Source organism: Plecotus auritus (genome assembly GCF_963455305.1).
Source record: "Plecotus auritus genome assembly, chromosome: 7".
NCBI classification, from domain to species: Eukaryota; Metazoa; Chordata; class Mammalia; order Chiroptera; family Vespertilionidae; genus Plecotus; species Plecotus auritus.
The window spans coordinates 116,094,975-116,108,847 of NC_137774.1; the positions used below are offsets into that span (position 1 = coordinate 116,094,975).

Consider the following 13,873-nt stretch of genomic DNA (forward strand, 5'->3'; position numbering starts at 1 on the left):
TTTACTAAGATAGAAACTTGGGGAGCAGCTAATCTTCTCAGGCTCTTACAGTGTTAACTCACCAAAGGTATTTTCCACTCCTTTAGATTAGAGCCCCTTAGGAAAAGGCCTTTTCCAGTATACTGAAAAGTATTTTTCTGCTTGTCTGAGGTTAACATACTTATAAGTTACTAATTTATTTTTTTCCTCCCTGAATGTTTCTGGCCCATTTTTAAAAATAGATTTCTTAATCACTTTTCATCACCTGAAATGAGTGAATATGAACTTATTATTACTACTCCATTTATTAGAAAAAGCGATGCCAGTGTGTAGATTTAAAGGTTCAGGACACAGCAGAAGTTATTGATAATTTAATATATTCTATTTTCAGCTTGATACTATTTTAAGTGCAATCAAGAGCCATAAAATAATTCAACACAAATAGCCTTGGGATTCACAGTCAAAGAGGAACCTGACCAACCTTTGGTTTCCTGGACCTCAATGCCAGCCTTCTTAACTGACCGATGTTCCATTTCTGTAACACAGCAAAGAGACAGAGCATCATAACCCCCAAAAGGACAATGGAAAACTTAATGTCGATATTAATTTTACTCAGTAGAAAACATTTCCTTAATTCATCAAATTCATTCTCATATTAGAAAAGGGTTTAATACCAATCACTAATTAGGTGCCAGGTCTAGGAATCCTGGATAAAATCTCCTAGGGGAAGTTGAAATAATATTTCTAAGGTCTTCACATTTAAAATGAGATTTTCCTTTTTGATTTCTGAAATAGCAAGTTGTTCTGTTTTCATGTGACATCTCGGAGACAGCTAGTCCTGCATGTCCATCAGTCTTCTAGCTGACATATATGGATGTGACTAGTTAAACCCTAGCATGCAGATACAAAGACACTTGTTTGGCCCCAGATGACAGTCTTATTGTCCCAAAGGTGCTCCTTTCCTGGTTTGTTATTTGGTTACATTCTGGACTATGCAGAGAACTTTTCTGTTTCGAAGCTGAAAGCTATACTGCAGTGCTTCTCAATCAGGAATACATGAAAACCACCGGGGAAGCCTTTCTAAAATGCACGCATTATCATTCCTCTTCTTTCTATTGATCTCAAGTGGGGTGCGACCATGTGTATTTTGAAAAACCCTCCCCCAGTGACTCAGATATACATCTCTGTTGAGTACTAACCATGAGGATGGTATGAAGAGCCTAAACTGGAATCTTAATGAGTAGAAGTGGCATATTCCTACCTGCCAAATAGAGATATTGGCTAGGTTTCTGAAAGTCTGTTCCACTTTGAAAGGTATTCATTTATTTCTTTATTCTGAAAAAACCTGGGCTCAGACATGCGATTGGGAATTATCCATCTCTCTTTGCTCTCCTGTCTGCCCACACCTTCTGGTTCCTCTTGAGAAGGCAGGTGGTGGGAGCCGCACTTGCAAGGGGGATGGGAAGCTGCTGCTAGAGGGTAACAGTCCTCGGCACCTCGGTGCACTCAGCCCTAACTGGGGCTTTATTACAAAACCAGCAAAGGTTACTCAAAGGATAATTCTGGAGACAGCAGTTATCAAATCTACTTGGGGTCCAAGACCTGTATGGTACCTAATTTCTTTGTTATCACTTGTTTTTCCCCGTGTTATAATTTGCATTTTCCCTGTTTTAGTCAGCATTTCCTATCCCTATCAAGTCCCTGTTTCCTTATTATTTCTCTGTCTAAAGCTGCCTGTTGCAGCTCTGATACCACAAATTTATCATTCTCAGTTCTTCTCCCTAATTCTATCTTCTCCTACTGTTTAGACCCTACCATATTTTAAAAGGATTTCTGGACACTGAGGTTTGTGGCTTACTAAGCATCTCATGCTCTTTAATTTGGAAAGCTTATGTTTTTTTAGTCTGATATCAGAGGCTAGGTTAGTATACTTTCTAAGAATTAGAAATAACGTCCAAATTGCAATCAGAACCCCCCCTCCCCATACTACCTGGCTTGATCCTGGTAGAGAAACTCTTCTGTCCCATACATACTTTTGAGCTACATGAAAACATAGCAGTGCAGAATTCAGAGTAAGCTAAAGCCTAAAGGAAAAATGCAGAGCGCCTCCTATTTGGAATGATGTGTGTCTGACACTGATGCTGGCGTTCCTAGATGCTCGGCAGCCACAGAGAGCTGAAGAGTCTCTTGGGGAGTGATGCCTGTGTGGAAACTAGTCAGCCCATCTGCCTTGCTAAAGCCATCTCCCTCCCTCTGGAGAGGAGTTGGAATTAACATTGGCTTTCAGTGTAGCAGACATTACTTCAGGCATCAAGAATTTCCTGTGGAATATCTGTGGAAACAGGGGGATAACTGCCAGCAAAAAAAAAAGTCTCTTTCCACTTAAAAATTTTAATTTAATTCCTGAAATGAATACCAAATAGGTATTTTAACAACTACCACTTATACCTTGATTTCCCGCTCCTATCAATAAAAAGAGAAAGAAATGCGTTTTTTTTCATGTGTTTTTTTAAGCAATAAAACTGAGGGGGAAATATGCACCATAATATTGCTAAAACCATACTTTCAGTTGTGATGAACTTCCACACGGTGTTGGTGTGAGCGTCTCCAACATACACAGTCCCGTCTTCAGAGGCAGCAATATCATGAGGCATGTCAAAGTGCTGCCCAAACAAGAAGCACACATTAGGGTGGCAAGCCCATACTTGAATTCTCCATAAACAGGCAAAACCCCCACAAAATCACCCAACAAAACAATGAGCATATTACTCAAACCAAAAAACAAAACAAAACAAAAACAAAAAACCACAAGCAAAAACAAAACCAGTAATTCCCATCAAAGCAACTCTAGGCCAAAGAGAGTCACTCATTCATTCTCTGGGCCCTGACTCTGCCAGGCACACCTCTATACATTAGGAAACACTGAGAGACCCTTACCACTGACTTTCAAGTCTTTAAAAGAGTTAACATTTACAAGTAGAATTTCTTTTTACAGTGTTGATTACTTGGTGTTGCAATATCCACCCATTTATTTATATTTATTTTAACAACTATCAAATTTGCCTGTTTAAATCTATACAAGTCAAAAAGACCAGGTATTAAATTTTGGCTATTATCCTGATCAAATTATCATGTGCTACCTTAAAAACTACTTATACATCACTGTTTAGAGAAGTCATTTCAAAGATTCAGTACATTCAGATTCTTTCTTTTTAAATATGTTCTTACTGATTTTTTGAGAGAGAGAGAGAGAGGAGATATATCAGTTGCCTCCTGTAAGCTTCCTATTTGGGGATTGAGCCCAAAGCCCAGGCATTTGCCCAGACCAGGAATTGAACCACTGACCTTCTGGTGCATGGAATGATGCTCAACCAACTGAGCCAGGGTGAGATCTAAAATGTATACCAGGAGAGAGGCAACAGTGTAGGGTTTTATACTATGAAGCCCAGTGTTTACAATATCTTCAGTCAACAAAGGAGCGTTGAGTGTTACCTCCAGTACTTTCTCAGCTTTAGTATCTACTTAGCTACTCGGTGTTTCACTATGTCTTTCTTCATGACATATTTCCATTTCAATCATCATGATCTCAGTCCGAGGACACAGGAGTCGGGGAAGCACTCTGTAGAAACCACACTTTCAGTTGGACCCAGGGTCACCACCCAGTTCCTAGAAGAGCAGCCTTAAAACATGTGCGGCGGCCATTTCCATCGGCCTACTGATGCCTGCGCAGGTGCCATGTGGCTGCCAGTTGGCAGGACGTGGAGGATGCTTTTGCCTTTGGGGCCAGCCAGGCCTGCCTGAAGGCACAGCTCTCCAATATAGGACCCGTGAGTATGAACAGGAGCATTATCCCGCCGGTGGGCTTATCAATCAGCATCTGCCCACTTTAGTTTGCTGAGTACAATGGCACTAATGAGGCAAAGTGCAGTGCTCAGTTCACTTTAGGACAGAATACATGCTTTGGAGATACTATTGTGCTTTAAAATTCAGCAACAATTTGTCACAATGAAAAGAAAAATGAGCCCTAACTGGTTTGGCTCAGTGCCAGCGTCGGCCTGCGGACTGAAAGATCCCAGGTTCGATTCTGGTCAAGGGCATGTACCTTGGTTGCGGGCACATCCCCAGTAGGAGGTGTGCAGGAGGCAGCTGCTCGATGTTTCTCTCTCATCGATGTTTCTAATTCTCTATCCCTCTCCCTTCCTCTCTGTAAAAAATCAATAAAATATTAAAAAAAGAAAAAAAAAAGAAAAATGAGATGGCCGTGCCAAGGAGGCTCAATCCTTCATACTACCAAATGAGCTGTGACAAATGTGCATGAGAAGGACAGAGAGCCAGAAATCAAAATGCTGCCTTGCTGAAACCTCGCAAGCCTGTCATTAAATGTTCATCTTTATTTTGGTTCAGCTAATGGGTGGCAACCGACTTGCAAATTATAGGCAGTTCCTCTTCTATACCAAAATATGTTCTTAAAAAAACGGCTTTGCAAAACATATGGTTGTAAAGTGCTCCATATTTCCTGGTAGAAACTATTATAATGGGGGTGTGTGTGATAAGGGTGAGAGGGGATGTGTGAGCTGTTCATCACTAAATCACTCAGTATGTCATCAGTTCAAGGCAACAATAACAGTCAGCCTCAATCTGGTTCTCACACTGACACAGGGAGCCAAGAGTTCTGTTAGGAATACTTTGGGGCCACAGGAGGAGTTCAGGGGAGGCATAGGAGTGGGGCCTCGGAATCTATATTACTACTGCAATCAGAAGCACTAAGGTGTTTTTTAATGAACTAGTCTATTGTTCTGCATTATTTGAAAGAGAAAATTATGTTGTGAGCTTTCAGACTTCAGAGTTTAAGAGATTCAAAGATCTTCTGACTTAGGCTTTGTAAACTCTTCTTTTGAGGTTCTCCTCCCCAGTGAAATAAAATAGGAGAAGAGAATGACAGCATCCTCCTGGGCCACCTGGTGACAAAGCCCAGGACAACCTGCGCCCTCAACATCTGTTATTCTGCCTTAAATACTCATAAGAATTTTGTGTTCTCTGTAACATAACTTGTTTGCTATAACACAAATAATATTGAAACTTACTTAATGTTAAGTAAAACAATTCTTTAAGAAGTTGCACCAAGTTCATGTGAGGTTGAAAACATCCCTTGGCAGGCCAATGTGTGCCTCAGGGGAGTAAGAGGTGAATCATAGTCCCAAAGACCTGGGTTTGAGGTTCAGGTGTGCTTCTTACTATGTAGCTTTGGATAAATAATTTAACCTATGGGATCCTTTTAGCTCAAATATTATTAAATATTAAAATTTTAATCTCTATCATTTAGCTCAGAGAAATAACACAAATCTGGGTCTACTGGAGTTTTTTTTTGTCATTATTGTTGGTGTTTTGAATGGAGGGGTGGGGATCACTTCCCTCCTTAAAGACAGCCTGAAGGGTGTGTGTGAAAGCAGACAATAAGGACCATAAGTCTGTCCTCTGATTATTTTGTGTGTGTGTGCGTGTGTGTGTGTGCGCATGTGTGTGTGTGTGTGTGTGTGTGTATGTGTAGAATTTGGGGGACAACTATGTGCCTTGCCCTTATAGCTTTTTGACACCATTTGACAGAACCATCTTATATATTGTCCTCTGTCTCAGCTTCCCTGCATAGACATAAAGATGAAGATGGAACGTTGGAGACGAAAACTTCTCTGAAGAATGTAATAGTAGAAGAGGGAGAACAGAAACACACGAGGAGACAAGTAATGGATGGGCACAAACAGAGGCGCACACACATTACGTAAAACTTGACTTCTGACTTGAAGGAAGAATATCTTCTTATATAGGAATCAATACACCTCATTATTTCCTTTACCCACACTTAATCTTTGTGATGATAACTTAACTAGGTGACAATTCAGAGAGGTTCATGAACTGATTTTTCAGTTTACTGAGTCAACACAGAACCAATTCTATATTCTGGTGTAATATCAAGTCTTGTTTATTGAAAGAAAAAGCAAATTTCACCTTGGAGTTAGACTATCTTTTCAGGTTTGCTGTGCTGATCCATATACAGTGACCCCTTCGTCACCGAATGTCTGATGAATGCTGGTGTTTGGGCACAATGCTTTCTGAAATTTTAATTCAGGGCTGTTCACATTTTTGTGAGAGTAAGTTTCATTTAGAATCTAACCTCTTGCTTAGCATTTAATTTTGATTTCAGGATGCACATTTGAATTAAAAGTTAATAGCTGGTCAATACAGAAAAATCAAGGCAAAATATTGCAAAATGAAGACCAAAAAGAAAGTTAATCTTCTCACTTTATTAGTAGATAAGAGGAATTTAGCTCAAAGTGGCAAAACGATGAAGATGGGATAACCAATAAGGATATGAAACACCAATGAAATATGTTATCAATGTAATTAATTTCCTTCCAAAGAGCTACTATGATTTGATATTTGATTACTTATTGCTTTTCAGGTGAAATACGTCTATGAAAACTTTTATTTATTATATATGAACTAGAGGCCTGGTGCCTGAAATTTGTGCATGGGTAGGGTCCTTAGGCCTCGCCGGCGATCAGGGCTGATTTGTTGGGCGACTGGCAGGGTGATCAGGGGGCCCACGCTGGCACCGCCTTGGCTGTTCTGGGGCCTGTGGGCTGGGGCAGCTCCTACATTGAGCATCTGCCCCCTAGTGGTCAGTGTGACCAGTCGTTCCACCGGTCATTCCACCGATCGATCGATTTGCATATTAGGCTTTTATTATATAGGATATAAACCCACGCAGGGAACTTGTACTGGAATCTTTAGTTCAGATTCAGTTTGCTTCCAATCAGATTCTGCAGCTCTTGTTAAAACTCCATTTGAGTGAGAGGGCATGTCCTATTTTGTTCATCATCATATCCTTAGTGTATAGGATAATGCCTAACACAGATTAGGCACTGAATAAATATCTCGAGAACGAATTCTGATAAACCCCAGACTAGCTGTCAGTATTCTAACAGGTACATTTCTAAAATATCGAGGCATTTTAAAGTATTTTTTTTAATCTAGCAAAGTTAATATCTTAAAGAATACTATAAGCATTATGAGTGTGGAGATGCAATTTGCCTGGTGGCTTATGATACCTGTATTTTGATCCAAATAAGCCCAATAAATCTTTACATGTTTTAAAAAATAAAATCTATATATGTTTTAAAAATTCAGCCTGCAGCATTTTAGCAGGCTGAATTTTCTAAAACTGAGGTACCACAAGTATATTCGGGCAGTGTGTGTGAACATTCTTATCATTCTGGTCATATGCAGAGAAAGTAAATTGAGAAGGTAGTGGGCACACTGGGCCACAGTTCCCGTGTTTGTAAAAGACACTGTTAGAGTAAATAGTGGTAAGCCATTTGTGAAGCCAAAACTAGCCTTTCGTCTCTTACGTAGGCCAAGTCTTTAGGACTTGAATAAATTCCAGGAACTGCTATTTTCAAGTCTTATTGCTCAGTGTAGTCATAGTATTAAAAAAAGCAAACAAGATTTCTGTTGAATCTAAGAGAACTATAAAAGTACAGTTTAACATACTGTGATATCTTCTCTACTAGGATGAATCCAGAAAAGCCTAATGTTTTTGGTATTCTAACTACAGTAAATTTAAACCTGCCACTGTATGCAGAGTCTATTAACAACCTTAGTACTACATTCAGTGTTAATTTGCAGCTGAAGAAATTTATCAGAATACAGGACATTTATTCTAAATAAAACATTGTATTGGAACGTGTCCAACCTACCTAAGAAAGTGATTACATCTCCTTCAAGTTTTTAAGAGATTATTCAAGTATAAATTGAATGCTAGGGTTTGCATTTTAATTCTCTCACATAAACATTAATTTTCTCTCATTATATGTGAATACCTTGCGCACTGGCTTGAAGATGTCTATAACTTCCCCACTGGAAAAGTTCATCACAAATCCTTGTACTGGTTCTTGATCCCCAAAGTGAGGCTTCCCATTCACCACAAAGAGCAAACCTGTGACAAGATAATCCATTAACTGTTCTTTAAAATATGTATAAGGCAGGCCTTCAAAGACAGGCATGTACATTTACACAAACAATAAATATTGGGTCGATCTGATCCCTACAACTGGCAACCAAAGTAGAAAATAAAACACTTAGCAAATGTCTTCTTCTGAGTAATAATAATAATATCAGGTTATGAGAATAACCTCCTTGTAATAGGAAAATCAGAAAAAGCTAGGCCTGTTCCACTTAGGAAGTCAGTAGAAATCAGGAATACATAAGTAATATATATAGATATAGATATAAATGTAGATATTGATATAGAGATGGATGTAGATGTAGATATAGATATATGATATAAACATACAAGTATAGACACATACAGATATCACAGGCATCCTAAACAGGTATTGGGAAGAGTCAGGTTATTTAAGCAAATCATTTTAGAGTATCAGATCTTTAAAAAAATTATATAATATCTGCTATAGTTAAGAGAAGAATTAAGAGGAAAATATGCTAAGGAAGTAAGTTATAGTATAGGGAGAAGAATGGTTTGAAAATGTGAGATGCATATTTCAGATTACCAAAGATATATATTTTTCATAATTTAAAAAATTAAACCATTTTATTTTTATTAATTCAATGAATACTCTTTTTAGGAAAATTTTATTTCTTAGTATAGTAGTGTTTATCCAAAATAATAGAAATTATGATGTCTTGGTTAAATAAGTACTTCAGATGATGAAAATTACATTTTCAAAGAATTAAAATATACACAACACTAAACCACTATTGAAGATATTTTTATCTTCCAAGGATTTCAGAAAAGGGTTCTTTAGCATATTACAGTAAAAAAATCAACACTGTCAAAATCAAATACTATTGTGCAATATTGTAAAGAGAATTCCAATTGTAATACATGTCATCTTTGGCTTAGATTCTGTTTTTAATCAGATTTCCTCTCATCTTCTCTCCTGATGCTTTTCTCTTCACATTTGATTTGTTTTTATTCACTAGGAACTTGATCACCCTCTTTATTAGGTCAATGGGTCTTGCCAAATTTATTCTTTAACCAAGAAGTAAAAATAAAAATGAGACTATCTTTTATAAGAATATTAATGAGAGTCTTTTATCACTTTTTATTATTTATTCCATGGTAAGGCAAACTAGCTCCTTACCCAGCCACCTGAATCCCTTTATTTCATGTCCTAAATAAAATGGAGGCTGCTTGGGGAGATAGTAGCCATATGCAACTTTAAAGGCATAAAAAATACAAATATTATAGTAATAGCCATAAATAGTCAATGATACTTTAATATAGATATATTTAATAAAACTTATGGCAAAATTATATAGACATTTTAGAAATTAAATAGCCTTTCAAAATGTTCAGTAAGTATTCATTATTTAAAGAAAGATTATGCTAAGTTATCTTGTAGTATGAATCAAGTGGGTCTTATTTTATGAGTTTGGATAATTTTTTTCTGGTTTTCTTCAAGTCAAGAAAATCTATTTTGCAAATGAGAAAAAATTTCCAGATTTTATTGGTCATTCCTCCTGGCATTTAGACATAAGCCTCATTTTACATATTTATCTTTATTAAAAAATTTGGTCACTCCTTTTAAAAATATGTCAGAGGTATTTTGAATACTGATTTTATCAGGCATATATCATCTGTTGATGATGTGTGAATCCATAATATTAATTATTTACTAACTAGAGCAGATGATCAATATCAAGGAAAAATAAAAATCAATATTTGGGAAAATATTTTTAACCCATTACAAACAGTAAAATTTTTGAGTTCTTCATTATATTCATATAAAACTTCAGTTGAAACTGATTTACAATGAACTAACAGTTTTAAAATTATTTTACGATCTAATATATAAGGTATCTTCAATCCCTTAAGAAAGAAATTATAAAAAGAGCATGTGAAGCTAAGACAAATACTTTTTAAGAACGAAGTATAGTATGACAAAACACAAAAATAAATTAAGGTAAAATACCTGGTATATATGAAATTGCAAATACATTTCTTCCAAATGATGCATGCTTAATCTCTCGCACAAATTCTTTGGTGTCAGTTTTAAAACACTGGATCCGACCATTTTCCCTGTCTGCCACACATAATTGACCCAAATGAGGCACAAGGGCCAAGCTGTGAGGAACGGTAAACTGGCCTGGTTTGGGACTGCTCCCTGAAGATTCTAGAAAACACAGAAAAACCTCAGATATATAATTTGTAATAGCACCAAAAGTCTGACTCTACAGTTTTGTTTTCCAGATTCATGACAGTAAACCATTAAATATCTGGAACCCGGAGGGGAAATAGGGTAAAGCAGTTTATACATTTATTCCATTAATATCTCTTACCCACAAGCACATTAGATATTTACTCTCTATTTGGATAAAATTTGGGGGTAGCAGTATTTCCTCTTATAAGATGTAGGTGTGTGTGTGTGTGTTCGCACGCGCGCACAAGCCAGGTAGATGCATATAGAGGCCCTGTTTTCTCTATACAGGGGACAATGGCATCCTAAAGGACCTGAGGGGTACCAATCTCCTGTTCCCAGTGATATTGGCTAGGAATTACAATTAGAGTCTTATTGGGTACCTTCTCCCCACTGTGTGATGAACTTCCCACTTGGAGAAAACTGCACAATCCGACTGTTGCAGTAACCGTCTGAAACATAGATGGCTCCAGTGTCCGGATCCACAGCCACATCAGTGGGTTGACAGAAGTGATTCTGGTCACTGCCTGGTTGCATGCTACTTCCCAGGATTAGCAGAGGGCCTGCCTTGCTGTTTGGATCCAGTTTGAACACCTTTTTCAAAAGGAACAAAAGCCTCACTGCATGGTTATTACTGACACCCACCCACAGGGCTAAGAACACTTGCACAGGCAATTAGAGTGTAAGCTCCCAGAGACTTACTTAAAACAAGATACTTTTTAAGAACTGGAAATCACCTGGTCCGATTCCTTCATTAGATAAGGGAGGATAATAGAGATTAGTTGGTTTGCTCAAGGTCACCCAGGTAATTATTAGTGAATGAAGACTAGTACAAGGATGTCCTGTTCCATCCATACCTTTTTTCATGCACTTCCTTATCTTTCCTTAGCTAACAATGCTCTCCAGACAATACGTGAGCAATAAATCTTGACCGAGATAATGTTTGAAGACCCTGGTAGCTATGTCTTCTGAGTTCTAGCATTTCCACACCCGCCCCCACCCCCGCCGCCACCTAGTTTCTCTAGTTCTTTGCTGCCTACTCTAAAAACAGGTATCAAATGTGAACTTTGCTTCTAAGGGAAAAACTTATGACTATTCTGTGACTGAAATATAACTTCTTTTAAAAAGGACAGAATTTTAATGTTTAATACATAAACATGAATGTACCAGAGACCTAGTCTTCCATTTAGTGAAGATGAGGAAAAGAAAATAGAAAAACAGGAATGAAATAAAACCAAGACCTGAGGACAGAGAAAAGCAAAGAAAATGTGGAAGCAAAGAAGGAGGTTGGCACTAAGGTTCCTGCCAATTCAAAGGAGAGAGGTGACTTGATCATTTACGAGTAGCTTTTCCTAGCACTAACTTCTAAGAGAAATATTTGAGATGGGGCTGCTCCTTTTTCTTGTTATAAACTAACTGGGTCACAGGAAAGACGCAGGTAAGGCAGAGCATTTTGAAAGCAATACTTCATGAACTTGTATTTGAATAACTGCCAAATGGAAGATAAATTACCTGATGCAGAGCCACGTCAGTGACCCAGTAATTTCCATCTTTATCCACACTCAAGCCATGTGGCAAGTAAAACCTGCAAAGTAAGAATAACTGTCTTAAATACATATTAATTTCCAAAGCATGTGTACAATGAATGTTTTGGTAATTAACCTATAAAGGCAATATAAATTAATAAATTGATAAATGTATATACCAGCATTACAATAGAAAAGACCAAAATGAATTGTTAAATGAAAATACTTGTTATAAAAAGAGATATCCTTATGACAAATCTTAAGCAGTAATCATTTAAACATTTATATAAAAATAAATTACAAATATTTATTGTAAAGTATGATATGTTAAATAACGCAAATAACATCAATTTAAAAACAATTTCTCATGCTCTCACTCATTTGTGGAATATAATGAACAACATAAACTGATGAACAAAAACAGATCCAGAGAGAAGCATCGATCAGACCATCAAACTTCAGAGGGAAGGTAGGGGAGGGTGGGGGTAAGGGGGTGAGATCAACCAAAGGACTTGTATGCATGCATATAAGCATAACCAATGGACAGAGACACCAGGGGGGTGAGGGTATGAGTGTGGTGGTCGTGGGGGGGGGGGGGGGGAGAAATGGAGGGATAAGGACACATATGTAATACCTTAATAAAGAAAAAAAATTAAAAAAGCAAGTTCTAAGATCATAAATATTAACATCTTAGAAATGTGCATAAACAAATTTGTCTAGAGAAATAGAAATTGATTTATATAGTTTGAATCATTTAAATACACTGCAACATAATATAATTCTGTAGTAATATAGGACATCAATATATGACTCAAAAGCTTTAAGAGTGCCTACTAAAGACAGTAAAACCCAAAGAAAACAACTTCCAGCAGACATGGGCTGTGCCCATCCAAGCAAAGTGAAGTGGTGTGCCGGGTAATAATTAAAGAAGGTTAATCTATTTAACAATCAATTGGGATGATCTGGGTAAGCGAATTGTAAACTAATGTAGACAGAAGCTCACAGGCTTAAGGAACTTGGACAGAATTAACAAATACATGGACAATATCTTAATATGGTGTGGTCAAAAGACATCGGACAATCTCCAAGCTATGTTTGCCAGCGTCTGGCCTTAGCATCATGCTGGCACTACACATTTTTTTTTCATGAGCCAAGGCTGTGATATTAATTCACTGAACTAGATCTCTGTTTTAGTACTGAATGTACGAGTTATGATATGATTTTGACATAACACTCCACTGTTAGCCAACTTCATTTAGCAGCCATTGCTCTGCCCTCCTCTTTAATTCCTTTCTGGAATGAGAATGCTTCTGATTAATGGGTGGAGCATCGAGGAGACAGGTTCAGACACACCGAGTGGTGGAGCTGGTATTAGAATTTGTTCCCTGACTCACAATCTTAGAATCCTGTAAAAATCTAATTATTGCCATCTCCATAAGCAGCTGCATTCAGAGAGGTGGCTCCCTGCCTTTCAAAGAAGCTGGCTCTCTCTGTGCCCAAGCAGATGGAGAGGGAACAGTTCCTGAAGATGCCAGGTTCAAATGGTTGAGGACACTCTGTAAGCAGGTGACCTTTCTTTCCATGACCATAAAGTGTCAGCCAACTTTTTTTTGGGCTGCCAAATGCCATACAGGAATAAGATCAAATAATGAGTGGCTTTCAAAGCCAAATTACCTATGCATACTAAGAAAAGATAAAAAGGACATTTGTTCAGTCTTCACTTTGAGATGGAAAGACAAACGCCTTTTTTCTTAACAGTATTTACTTGATGAGTTTGGTTATATAACTTTTCTGCTGAATAATTTTTTAAAAAATCTTCAGATGTAGCTGAGCACAACTCCATTAGCTATGTGTATCCATGGCTCTCTCAAGCCTGACTACCTTTAAGAATCACCTGGGGAGTTTTACAAGTATTTTGATGTCCAGGCCTCATCCCAGACTACAGGTGAATCTAATTTTTTTAAGCTTCCGGGTGATTTTAATATTCAGTCAGGGTTTAGAATATGCTACTTAGAAATTGAAAGATGAGATGGCCCAATTAGTCTCCTGCTTTTTTGTTGTTAATCCTCACCCGAGGATATTTTTTCCCATTGATTTTTAGAGAGAGTAGAAGGTAAGGGGAGAGACAGAGAGAAACATTGATGTGAGAGA

At 37.5% G+C, this 13,873-nt stretch overlaps 1 protein-coding gene across 23 annotated transcripts in view; it reads right to left on the reverse strand.

Annotated features, from left to right (window-relative positions):
- PAM (peptidylglycine alpha-amidating monooxygenase) overlaps positions 1-13,873 on the reverse strand; it is a 290,016-nt gene that overhangs the window by 8,498 nt on the left and 267,645 nt on the right. For all 23 annotated transcript variants that reach the window (XM_080677812.1, XM_080677814.1, XM_080677815.1 and 20 more), the window contains 6 exons: positions 11,709-11,781; positions 10,580-10,790; positions 9,972-10,172; positions 7,857-7,972; positions 2,543-2,642; positions 461-514 (listed from right to left, as the gene is read on the reverse strand). In XM_080677812.1, the coding sequence (XP_080533938.1) occupies positions 461-514; positions 2,543-2,642; positions 7,857-7,972; positions 9,972-10,172; positions 10,580-10,790; positions 11,709-11,781 (755 nt within the window). The remainder of the gene's footprint in view (positions 1-460; positions 515-2,542; positions 2,643-7,856; positions 7,973-9,971; positions 10,173-10,579; positions 10,791-11,708; positions 11,782-13,873) is intronic.